Raw genomic sequence first — 13230 nt, forward strand, 5'->3', positions numbered from 1 at the left:
AGAAAGTGGCAGGGGACAAACTGGGAGTTTGGGATTAACAGATGCACACTATCAACTACATCTATAAAAACAGATAAACAACAAGGCCCTGCTGTACAGCACAGGGAACTACATTCAATACCTTGTAATAATCCATAATGGAAAATAATGTGAAAGAGAATATACACAGTATAACTGAGTCACTTTGCTGTACACCTGGAAAGTAACACAATATTGTAAATCAGCTATACGTCAGCTTCTAAAAAAAAGCTTCGAACAATAAAAATAATTAAAATGAAGCAATAACTCACTGACCATTGTTTCTAGGTCCTGGAAGTTCCTTTATGTCCATTTTCTTTCCTGTTTGTTTTGGACGGAAAACACACACAACCACACCCACAGGATGACGCAGTGAAAACTCATGTCTGCAACTTCTTCATGGCTGGGAGACAGTCTGTCTTCAGCTCCTGCGTCAATATAAACTAAATCCAGCGATTTTCTCTCAAGGGAGACATGCTAGCTGTGCAGGGCTCTCCCTGGCATAGCCCAGCGTCGCAGGCATTGCAGAACCAGGAGGTGGAAGTGGGGCCTTGGCTGGCAATTCCCCTGCGAGGAGCAGACGTCTAAGAAACTCAAGGTCTTGTCCTCAGAGATGTCGTGATCTTAAGAAATCACATCTCTTGGCCCCGCGGGCTTTGCCTACACACTAGTCAGAAATTACTTGTGAGTGGACACTGAGGCTGTTGGGTCAGAAGTCTCCCTGCCCAAAGAACCCCTGGGGAGGGGTTCACAGCCTGGGAGAGGCCTCTTCCTGGCTAAACACAAGCTGGCTGTGCAGGACAAAGGAAGACGCTGTGCATGCGCAGAAGCTGCTTCTACCCACGAGGATGTAGGTGGTGGTGCCAGAGGTCTGGTCAGAAGGGCCAGGACCACTGATCACAGATGCAGGAGACCTGCTTCCATCCCTGCTGCCTGGGACCACACACCTGTCCCTGGAGCCCACAGTCCGTGGTGTGGGCCACACCCCATGTGCTCATTCACAAGGAAAGAGCCTCAGAGGGGATCCCCTGCCCCCGCCTGGGTGGGGCCCCATCCTTGAGGAGATGGGTGAGGGCGAGACCCCCTCTCTGAGGGGATGGATGAGGGCGAGACCCCCTCTCTGAGGAGATGGGTGAGGGCAAGACCCCCTCTCTGAGGGGATGGGTGAGGGGTTATGTCATCCTGAGGTTTCACTCTGAGGTGACATTATTCAGTATTAAAATATTTCCCCTTAAGATGTTTTCAGGTGGTGAGGATCTGAGAAGCGACCTCCCTCATTGTCTCCTCTCTGTGTTATTTATTCATGACTTCTCAGGGAAAGCCTGACCCCTAGTCAGGCATGCTGACCTCTCCCACCGTAAAGAGGACAAATTCATAGAACTCTTGGTTTCTTCTTGTGTTTGTAGCTCACTGAGCCTCCTTCTAATCAGAGAAGTGCTTCATTTTCCACCCGGTCTCTTTCCCTCGTGCAGCCCCTGTTGATGCAGAGGCCAGCCCCCTCCGGGGAAGCAGCCTCAGCAGGTATTCAGAGCTGCCTGGAGGACTGCTGTGCCGGGAGAGAGAAGGGCGGACGCCCCACACAGGAGAGCTGCCCAGCCCAGTGCCCAGGCCAGTGCTGGAAATCAACCAGGAACTGCTGCAGTCTGGGGTGGTCACCCTCCCAGGTGAGCACGGCTGTCTAGCCAGCAGAATACACAGAGATTAACAACAGAACTTTGTTTCTCACAGTCCTGGGGCTGGACGTCTATGGTCAAGGTGCAGCACGGTGGGTTCTAGTGACTGAGAATCCTTCCTGGTTCATAGCCAGCGCCTTTTCACTTGTCCTCACGTGGCAGGTGGGCAAGGGACCTCTGTGGGGTCCCTTTCATAAGGGCACTGATCCCATTCATGAGGGCTCCACCCTCAGACCAAAGCACCTCCCAATGTCCCCCATCCAGATTCCATCAGAATTTCAACATGAAAAATATTCAGAGCATGGCGTTGGCCCTCACCCGCCAGGTGAGCACTGGGCTCTCCTCTCCCCCAAATCTCACACTAAGCCAGTAACTCAGCGAACGTTTGCAAACCCTGGCTCTGTAGTCCTCAAGCCTGAAGCCACACGTGTTCCCTTTGGGGTGCCCCTTTCATGACACCCCCTTGTTAGTTTGCAACCTCCTGAGAGCTTCCCAGGTAGAATCTGAAATTGGTCACATTCTCACAGAGGCAGAAAGAGACCTGAGAAATCGGCAGACGCGCCATGTTGGTAGGTGTCAGGATTAATAAGCAGGTAATTTGTGTTGGACGACTGCGGGATTTCTGCCCTTCCCACCAGAATCTTAAAGTTTATGCAGAGGCCTCAACTGGGCTCCATCAGGTCATCATCCACATGGCCTCAACACCACATCATTATCACAAAGCTGCATCCATGGGCAGCTTCTGGGAGCGGGGAAGGCAGAGGAGCACACAGGGCCAGGGTCCAGCTCGGGGGTCAACCTGTGGTCAAATCCTGTCAAGTGACCCTCACCAACCTCTCTCTTTCCACAGGAACCCGAGACCGGCAGGGGAGGGCGGTGGTGCAGGTCTGCACGAGGGGCCCACTCTGGTCCAGTGAACACACATCCAGTGCTGAGCTGACCCGCCTGCTCAAGTACCTCCACAGCATCCCCAGGTGGGACCGTGCCAGCCGCCACCTTTCAGACCCTTTGGGGGTGAACCCACAAGAGGTGTAACCTCGGGGGCTCCTGGGCTCTGCAGTCTGGTGCCACTGCCGCCAGCCCGATCTCCCATCTCCCCCTCATTCTGGGCCCTCGGCTGTCCCCACACACCATTGGACCCCTCTCCTCCCAGTCAGGCTCTGCCACACTCTGGCCTTGAAGTGTGCGTTGCTCTAAGCATCCTTTATTCACATGTTTATACACCACCTCATTCTAAAATAGATTTGAAGTGGCCTTGATTAGAGACATGAGCCGATACAAAGAGAATATTTAGAATAAACGGGAGGAGGTACTTGGTACCAGGAAGCAGGAAGGACCGAATCATGCTAGCTGAGACTGGTGTTTGTCACTGGGCCTCCGAGCAATTAGCAGTGCTACGTGCCAAGAAATCTCAAGAGACACATCTCCCTGGTGTGGAATTCCAGGGGAACTCCTCCTGACCCTGCGTGAGGAAAAGCAGACGTGCAGCCTCCTTCAGGGCTCTCCATGGACCAAGGGTGAAGATGGGGGTAGACAGGAGAACTGAGGTCAAGGATGGTTAAAGTGCATTATTCAGGGCCCCTCAATCCTGTCAGGTGCAGACACGCTTAGACCTCACAGCTGTCAGACCAGGAGCCCCCGTGGTGCTGGGTGGAGGCAGTCCCCAGGGCTCAGTCTTGACCAACTCAGTTCTAGGTCAACTGTCCAGGTTTGAACCCTGGCTCCGAATGACATGGGATGGTGGCAGCTGTCTGTCTCACAGGTGTGCTTCAGGGGTTGGAAATAATCTCCACGCAGTCCCAAGACCAAAGTCACGTGACACACCATCAGGTGACGTGACCTCATGTGAGAGCATGTTGGGTGATGGAGCACATATAGGAACGTGCGACCTGGTTCACCCCCACGTGACGTGAGAGCGTTCCGTGTAACCACACCTCTTCATGGTTTATCGACTTTATGTTGAAATGTCTTCTGAAGTAGCACAGGTATAATCAGTGTGGGAACATGCAGGCAGAAAAGGAATCAAGGTGTTCTCCTAGACTCCTTCACAGAGCAAGGCTCCCCATCATCTGCAGGGCTTGGTTTTACTGCCTTCAGGTGAGCCTAGGATTTGAAACATCCTTCAGCACAGGTTGCAAAATATAATAAAGCATCTCTGAAAAAAATTAGTTTCATCCTTGCATTAGTTCCTGCTCTATAAGCCTCCAGGAAACACCTCCAAAGCCGTGGGATAACGACATTTTCTGTTTACCAGGAGCTCTCCTTCGGCCATGACAGAGAACATCTCCGATTGACAAGGCCTGTTGGGGCCACACCCTTCCAAACGCTTAGCTTCTGAGCTGTGTGCAGTGCTCTCCGCCTGGCAGTGAAATGCCCAAGATAAAGGAGTGGGACTGCCATGGGGCCTGAGGGGCCAGGGCTCCAGCTGGGGGGCCGGCCCCCCGCTTTTCCACTTTGCCGCAGCCAGTGGAGACCCACCTCCCCTCACCAGCTCATGAAGCGCTGGGAGGAAAACGTCTCTAAAGACTTCAGGAAACTCGTTCTGGAGCCTCAGGGTTTGGCTGACTGTTTCCCCACAAGCGCTGTCACTTTGTTACATCCTGACGATGAGCAGCACCTTGAGAAGCCATGAGGTACCTGGGATGTCAGCGTCTTGGGGAGGTGCATCCTGCAGAGTCTCACTCCCGGCTCCCACAGATGTGTTCTGAGAGCGTGCCTCGGGGACAGACCGCCATGCCAGTCTCGGATATGTGGCGTCTTGGAAAGGGTCTTGGCTGCCACTCATCCAGCCTCCTGTGGGTGCAGGAATTGACCTGTCCGTCCCTCTGCCGACACTTGCTCGGAACACAGAAGCTCTGAAGGAGACACGTGTGTGGACCCAAGTGATCACAGCCCCCAGCGTGAGACAAGCCCATGGAGCTTGGGAGGAGCCGCAGCCACAGCCTGGCTGGACCTCCAAACACGCTCTGCATCCTGGAGGTGGGCAAGTGTTTGCAGACACAAAGCTCCTGGGCAATCGGCCACTTTCTGAGTCAGGACATGGCCCTGACGCAGGCGGTGAGTGAGGATGAAGGACACTGTAGAGGCAGCAGGCCTTCCTGGGCCAGAACCATGGTGTGCGGCAGCTGAGGGGCCAGTGGTAGCAGGGCAGTTCTGTGGCTTCTGCAGAAACGCAGACTGGACGCCCAGGGCTGGTGTGCACAGATGACCAGGGACCCCAGGGGCTAGACTGGGGGAGCCTGCAGGTGGACCAAGACAGGAAGCAGAGGGGCTAAGGAGCCACTCTGTCCACCATGGGGGCAGGGGGGTGGGCAGCAGAACAGAAGCAGATCTGGTCTGGGAGTTCATGGGCAGTTTCCTCCCTTCTAATCCGGTGCCAGCGTGGCTGCAGGAATGAGTAAAGGGTCTGTCTGGGGCGCCCAGGACCAGGGTCTGGCAGCTATCTGACCCAGGAATAGCCCCAGGAAGGGCAGGGTGATCTCTCAGCACAGTCACCAAGCGGACGATTGCGGAGGAGAAGCTGTGGTCCTGCCAGAGGCCTCTTGCTGGACGCAGACTCTGGGGTGCAGTCGACTTTGTGGGTGAAGGAAAACCCCAGGGCTGGGGGCCCACAACAGAGCAAGATCTAGCCGTCCCTGCCCCGAGTAGCACTGGGCCCCCGAGGAAGTGAAGTGTGGTGCCCAGCTCCTGGCAGAACTGACCAGGACTGCAAGGAGAAGGCCTCGGTGCAGGGACTCCGCGCCCACCGCCTGCTCCCACCTGGGCCTCCCAGAGCAGTCAGTGCTGGTGCATCCATCCTTGATCTGCAGCTCCACTTCTGTCCTCAGGAACTGGTCTTCCCCTGGAAACACCCTTCAAAATGTTCTTGAGCACTCATACCCCAAAATGAACACAGCCTGACTCGGGGCAAACAGGGACCCAGCACTAAAAGTCGGTGTGGCTTTGCCGCTTTTGTGTGAGTGGACGTCACGCCCCCGGCTCAGTGAGTGCTGCATGTTCAGTTAAAGACTAGCATCCAGACGTACACCTGAAGTAGAATGCTAACTGATGCTGGAGTCAGGGCTGGAGACAGATCCCGGGGAACACCGAAACCTTTGAAGAGTGAATGTATCAACTGCCAGCCTGTTATTCTTTCCTCCCAAATTTAGAACAGGAGCTTCCGCACACTCACAATAGAGACAAAGCTTTTAAATGGGGATTTCAAAAGCAGGTGGCGAGATGTTTAGTTTCAGGGGCTGCTCTGCAGTCCTGCATCAGCTCTGGGTCAGTGACGCCCCAACAGACAGACTAGTGAAGGAAGCTCTGGAGCCCTGGTCTTCTGACAAAGGCCTGCTTCATCCACCCAGAGCTGCCCCTGGAGGCAGTGCAGTGGGCAAGGGAGATGGTAACCCCGCAGACGTGGCGCTTCCCTGGCCTGGAGATGCGTCCGCTGCAGTGAGTCCTCTCTGCCCTGCCTCCAGCTGATAAGAAGCTGATTCCTCAGGAGCAGAAGGCTGATGTATGAAAAGTCAAGTCCTGAACTTCTGGAGCCAGGATCTGGGAGGGGATGCGTCCCCTCCAGTGATGGAGAAACTTGTTCTGGAAGAGATATAATACCTCCTGCCTTTCTTTCTCCAGGAAAGAGGTACGGGAGCGGGGCCTGGTCATCCTGGTGGACGCACGCAAGAGACTGGCCACCCCTGCCCTCTTGCGGGCCCTGGCAGCACTGCAGGTGAGTCAGTCAGTCCTGTCCTGGGGCCTGAGCCTCTTCAGGTGCAGGGGAACTGCAGCAGAGCTCCCTCTGCCTGGACCTGGAGGTATGGGGAGGGCCTGAGCTCAGAAGGAACAGAGCAGAGAGCCCTCTCCTGTCCCCATCGGACCACGCGCCCCCTCCGGGTCTTGCTGCAAACCTTACCAGCCCAGCTGGCCAGGATCAGTCATGCAGGCTCATGTCCTGACTTGGCAGGAATGGTAGTGACCTCCCCTTCACAGCATGTCCATGTCTAACGTCTGACTAAGTCGGGGTGCAGGGTGGTCTGTCACCTCCCAGACAGGGACAGAAGCCTGGAGAGGCAGCTGCTGCTCACGGCGGGGAGAGGGCTCTGGACTTTGGTGCCCAGGACTCCTGAGAGCCCTCTGGGATGGGGTCCAGGGAGGTGGTCTAGCAGTGGCCTCAGGGAGCCCCATCCTGGATTCCAGGTCATGAGTAAAATCCAGAGGGAAATGGGAGTCCCTGGAATGGGGAGAGAGGCACCACTGGGATGTCTCAGGGACCCAGAGCCAGACAGGAGCCTGAAAATTTTGTCTCCCTTAGATGTGTGTATAGGGGCCCCTGTGCACCCAGCACAGCGCGGGGGTCTGGGCTCTCACAGGTGCCCAGAAGCCTGTCCAGCTGCTCCACAGGCTCTCTGAGCTCCTCAAGTTCTGTCTCTGCTAATGGTGCAGACAGCTCACTGTTCTCCCCCCGGTTCCTAAGTTTTGGGAACACTGAACAGGAGTTCTTTCAAGGAAAGATTCAGTGACAAGGTTGGGGCAAATCTGGTCCGCTGGAGATGAAACAGTAGGAACTGGGAGCCCAGCAGACAGGCTGTGCGCAGGGCAGGGGCTGGGTGGGCCTGGCCAGAGAGGCCTGGGGAGACGACCCAAAGTTCCAGGTAGGAGGAGAGGCGTGTGTGCCATGGCATGTGCGTGCTGGTCCGTGTACGTGCTGGTCCATGTGCATGCTGGGTGTGCTGTGTGCTGGACTGGGAGCAAAGCAGGGCAGCACAAGCAGGAGACGCAGGTGCACGCCCATACCCACACGCTTCCACAGGCATTTCCTGAAGCCGGAGGACTTGGTGGTTTTGCTCCTTTGGCATTCGACAAAAACATGAATATTGGCAATGCCAAGGAGCAAGGAAAATCAAGTGTCCAGCTTCGAACAGAGACGACCGAGTCTTTTGTGGAGAGTCTGCAGCGCTTCCTCACCTGCGCGAGCCCCAGACAGGCCCCACCGTCAGCTGCCGATCTGAGCTCTAGGCAGACTGGACAAATCAGCCCAGAAGCACCTACCTTTCCGCTTACCAGTTTTCCCAGCATTTATTTTGTACAGACTTCCCTTAGATCCTGGGCCCCTTGAGTCCCACGGAGAAGACGAGCCCAGAGAGAGACGGTCCCTGTCCACCTACGTATCTCCCAGAGCAGAAGCTGGGAGCCGGGGAGACATAAGCTACATCATGGACTTCTATCACAAGCAAATAGTCTAAGGAGCTTCGTGACGGGGTGCGAGCCAAAACCCAATTCTTTTCCACATCTGGACAGAACGATTCTTTAAAACTGGCGTTCAGACCTCCCTGAGGACCTCGCGGATGGAGAAGCTGGCCTTGCAGGCCCCCCCCTCCCCAGTTTGGGCTCTGCCGACAGCAAGATTGTGATCCACACAAGAGAAGGGGTAACAACAAGCTGAAATTTAAGGGTCACGTGTCCATTTTCAGTTTAATTTTTAAGGGATGTAAAAAAGTAAATATTTTTACAGAGGGCAAAAATTTCAACTCTTTTTCACATTTACCTCAAGTAAGTATACTTCAAATTTATTAAATTACTAAAGTTCAGATATGATAAAAGCCTTCCATTTAAAAAAATTTTATTTTTTCTCGGTGGAAAAACATTTTAAGAATTTGCTCATTCCTGCCCCACTCTCAACATAGTGATTGTCACAAAGCACTAACTGTTCTCACTTTTCTGAGAATTAACAGTAATTCTCTTTGCAATAGTAATATCCTAATAGTAAAAATTCACTCAAATAGGAATATATGAGAAATATAAAACAGTTTGCCAAACTGTTTGTAGTTTTAATGCCTGATAACTCAAAATTTTAGCTAAACTGAATGAGAGAAACAGAATATGGCTCTAAAATAAGAAAGCAAGATGGTCTTTCTATGGCTTTTCTATGGCTTATTCATTCAACAGATATTTACAGAGCGTCGTGCACAAGAAGCCACTTAACAAAGATCTAAGTATATACGATGGACTTAATGCAAACAAGACATCAGTTAGTTCTGAGGCCCATCTATTAAGTTCCTTTCAAAACAGGGGATAACAAAAAAGCCTAAAATTTATCACTACAAGAAAGTGTTAAAAAATAAAGCCTTAGGAAATATAAATGAAGAAACTCTGGGTACATAAAAGTATTTTACTGCTGAATGATCTGGCCTCAATATAATCTAGCAAACAGAAACCAAGGAGGTTAGATTAAAGTCATAGACACATCAAAAAATAAGATTTTTTTCAACCAGTAGAGTTGGAACAATTGTACACCTGTATGCAAAAGAAAAGGAAAAAAAAAGAAATCCTCAACACATACCTCATATGATGTACAAAAATTAACTGAAAATGGGTCATAGACCTATATGTAAAATCTAAAACTACAAAGCCACCAGAAGAAAACAGAAAATCTTCATGACCTGGGTTTAGGCAAGTATTTCTTAGCTCAACCACAATAGCATAATCCATAAAAGAAAAAAATGATAAATTGGGCTTCATCAAAATTTAAAACTTCTCCTCAAAAGACACTAACCAAAATGAAAATGCAGAGCCAAGACTGTGATAAAATGTTTGCAAAACATGTATCTGATGGAGGACTTGAACCCAGTATATATAAAGTCTTAACACTCAATAATAAGAAAACAAACAACCCAGTAAAATGTGGGCAAAATATTTAAGCACACTTCACCAAAAAAGATTGATAAACGGCAAGTAAGCACATAAAAATATGCTCAGCATCATCAGTCACTGGAGAAATGCACCTTAAAACCAAAATGAAATCACACACACAACCACCACAAACGTGCCAGAGTAAGAGCTTGGTGTGCTGCTGGCGGAGCGGCAGCGTGGCCACTCAGGAAGACTGTTTGGCTGTCTCTTCAGAAGCTGAACACACACTTACTTAGCTCCCAGCTAAGTATCCATGGCTGGATGCTTACAGGAAAGAAATGGAAACACAGCATTTACAGCGGCTTTGTTTATGATCGTCAAAAACCAGAAACGTTTGAGATTTACAAATGTTAGGCACTATACATAAAAATGGATTTTAAAAAAAGGTTTCTGTTGTACAGCACAAGGAACTATGTTCAATATTTTGTAATAACCTTTAATGGAAAAAATATAAAAACAAATGTATGTCTGTACATGCATGACTGGGACATTGTGCTGTACACTGGAAATTGACACATGGTAATTGACTTCACTCCAATTAAAAATAGTAATAAAAATGAAAACAAATTTTTTAAAAAGCAAAAAAAAAAACAAAAACAAAAAAACCCTGGAAATGACCCACATGTACTCCATCTGCTGAATGGATGCCTGTGTTTGGTGGGCTACGACCCAGCGGTGGGAGGAATGACCACTGATCTCACAGCAACTTGGATGGACTTCAGGGCACCATGCTAAGTGAGAGAAGCCAGTACTGCATGAGTCTGTTTTATGACATCTGGAAAAGGCAAATTTATTGAGACGGAAAACAGATCGGTGGTTGCCAGGGGCCTGACTACTAAGGTGTGTGAAAAAATTTGGAGGGGGAGCCAAACTGCTGTTTATCTTGATGGTGGTGGTGGTGACATGACTATAAGCTATGTCAAGACTTAGAGAACTGTACACCAAAAAGGATGAATTTTACTTTATGTAAATTATAACCAGTAAACCTGATTACAAATTCGTAAGGGCAAATACTTCACACTCAGAGCAAAAGCAACTACATTTTATGTGTTCTAGCTTCTTTGGGAAAATATCAAAATAGAAGTAGAACCAATTAAAATTGGACAATTCTATTAGCTCAATGAAGTTAAAAATTAGAAAGTGAATCAATATTTCTTTCTAATTTCAGAACACATCTCCTCCCATAATCCATAGTATTTTGCTATTGGTGGATAAAGAATCAGCATTCAGGCCTGACAAGGATGCAATAATTCAGGTAATGGTTTTAGACCCTCAGCATAAGAGGTGGCGCTGAGTGATGCATAAAACTGGAAAGTAAGGCACCTGGATGAGATAAAACGTATTGAAGAGTTTCTGTAGGTTCTGGTTGCATCCGTACAGGAGGCTAGAAACCTGTCTCCGATCCCTTGAATTCTTGTGGGTGCCCTGCAGAACATAATAGCAGAAAACTTTTAAATATCTGGTCTTTTTTCTCAACCTCTTTTGTTTTCTTTCCTCCTCTTTCTTCTTGCTTCTTTCTCTTTTATCTGAAAATGTCTTTACTTTGCCTTCATTCTTTTTCCTTTTTAAAGCAGTCTAATTTTATTTATTTATTTTGGCTGGGGGGAAGCAATTAGATTTGTTTACTTATTTATTTAATGGTGGTACTGGGGATTGAACCCAGGACCTCACGCATGCTAGGCATGTGCTCCACTGCTGAGCTATACCCTCCCCCACTTAGCCTTCGTTCCTGAAGGATATTTTTGCTGGGTGTAGAATTCGGCTTGACAGTAGGTTTTTTGTTTGTTTGCTTGTTTGTTTTTCAGGACTTTAAAGATGTTGTCCTGTTGTCTTCTGGCCTGCATAGTTTCTGATGAAAAGTTCATAGTAAATCAAAAATTACTCATCTATAGGAAACCTACTTCTGAGATTTTCTCTTTCTTTTTAGCAAATGGACTGTAATGTGACTCAGCCTGGTTTCTTCTTACTTATCCTGTTAGGTTTGGCTGAACTTCTTGAACTTTTACTTTTATGCTTATTACCAAATTTAGGAAGTTTTAAGTCATTATTTCTAAAGAGTCTTTTTTGCCTCATTCTCTTTTCTCTTGATTTAAATTACATATACGTTACTGATACTGTCCCATAAACCTTTAAGAATCTGGAGGTTTTTCTTTTTTTAATTTTTTTAAAGTTTCTTTAATATATTTTTATTTATTTATTTATTTATGTTGGTGGGGAGAGGTAGTTAGATTTACTTATTTATTTTTAGAGGAGGTACTGGGGATTGAACCCAGTACCTTTTGTTTGCTAAGCCTGTGCTCTACCACTTGAGCTATACCCTCCCCGCTTTTCACTTTTTTCTTCTCTCTTCTTCAGATCAGATCGTCTCTATTGATGTATCTTCAAGTCTGTCATCTCCATTCAGCTATTAAGCCCATCCAGTGAATTTTTTTAGTTCAGCTATAGTATTTTTCAGCTATAAAATTTTCAGTGGGTTTTAAAATACATTTTCTGTACCTCTGCATAGATTTCCTATCCTTTCATTAATTTCAAACATTTTTCCTATATATCATCAAGCATAGTTGTAATAGCTGCTTTAAATTTTAAGTCCTTGTCTAGTTTTGACGTCTGTGTCTCTTCTGGGTTGGTCTCTGTCGATCATTTTTTCCCTTCAGAGTGTCACATTTTCCTGGTTCTTTGTATGTCAAGTAATTTTGGATTGTATCCTGGACATTGTCAGCATCCTATTGTAGAAACTGGATCCTGTTACAAACTTTCATAGAATGCTGTTTTAGTGAGCGTTTGCTTGATTAGACTGAAAACGATCAGCTGTGTGGGTCCAGCTACACACGGCTGGAGCTCCCTTCCCCTGCTTTCTCCGCTATGGAAACTGACCTTCACTTTCTACCCCAGCTCAATCCTCTGGCTGTTCAGGCCAGAAAGATGCCCATTTTCTATCTGAGCTTCAGCCACACCAGTCCCACCATATTGGCCACCTGCCTTCAGACCAAAGCCACAAAAGCGAGGAGCCACCCACGCTGGTCCTTTTACACAGGTTCAGCTGCCTCCACCGTAGCCTGGTTGTGCTCACCCTGCAGAGCTCTCAGATGGGTGTCATGACACTCAGCGGGCGTAATGGGTCTGTGTCGGGAGGGGCAACGTGCCAGACCAGAGGTAGCTCATCTGTGATGTGTCCTCTGCCTTTTCCTGCCAGCATCTTCCTTCTCTTCTTCCCTGATTTCTCCATTCCTTTGGCCTTTCCTTCATTTCTCTTTGCTGCCTTCTCCTTTCACATCTCACCTTCACACCTGTATCCAGTCACATGCCCTCCAGTAGTGCTGCCAGCAGGCAGGATAGCTGAACCCCAAACTCGCCTCTCAATGCCCTCATCCCAGGAAGACCAGTTCTCCCAGGAGTGAGCCATTCTAGGGGTTTTCCTGAGAGCTGCCTCTGTGGCCGTGACCAGTGAATGCCTGTCCTTGGCAGTGTGAGCTCGTGGGCTCCCTGAAGGCCCTGCACAGACTCATCGACTGCTCCCAGCTGACTGCAGACCTCGAGGGCTCCCTTCCCTACAGCCACAGTGCCTGGCTCTGCTTCCGTCAGGTAAGATGCAGCTCACAGCTGCTGCCTGGGCCAGTCTCCTGGGCTTCTCCTCGGATGCATGTGTTCACTCAAATCAGAAAAGGCTGTCACCCCCCTGAGTCACAGTCACTATCCACAGTCTGTTTCTGGACAGCCGCACAGTGGCGGGCTCAAGATACCCAGCCCTGGGCAGAGCAGAGGCTTCTGTGGACACTTGGAGGCCACTGGGCGACTGGACAGCAGGCTTTACAACTTGGGAACTCGCTACTGCTGGTTCAGCACCTAACAGAACCTGCATTTCTGTCTC

General features: G+C 49.2%; 1 protein-coding gene across 2 annotated transcripts in view; it reads left to right on the forward strand.

Moving 5' to 3' along the window:
- PLEKHG4B (pleckstrin homology and RhoGEF domain containing G4B) overlaps nucleotides 1–13230 on the forward strand; it is a 58541-nt gene that overhangs the window by 26780 nt on the left and 18531 nt on the right. For both annotated transcript variants that reach the window (XM_064479017.1, XM_064479023.1), the window contains exons 4-8: nucleotides 1491–1682; nucleotides 2542–2665; nucleotides 6309–6402; nucleotides 10531–10617; nucleotides 12828–12944. In XM_064479017.1, the coding sequence (XP_064335087.1) occupies nucleotides 1491–1682; nucleotides 2542–2665; nucleotides 6309–6402; nucleotides 10531–10617; nucleotides 12828–12944 (614 nt within the window). The remainder of the gene's footprint in view (nucleotides 1–1490; nucleotides 1683–2541; nucleotides 2666–6308; nucleotides 6403–10530; nucleotides 10618–12827; nucleotides 12945–13230) is intronic.

This window comes from Camelus dromedarius, chromosome 3, assembly GCF_036321535.1.
Source record: "Camelus dromedarius isolate mCamDro1 chromosome 3, mCamDro1.pat, whole genome shotgun sequence".
Classification (NCBI taxonomy): Eukaryota; Metazoa; Chordata; class Mammalia; order Artiodactyla; family Camelidae; genus Camelus; species Camelus dromedarius.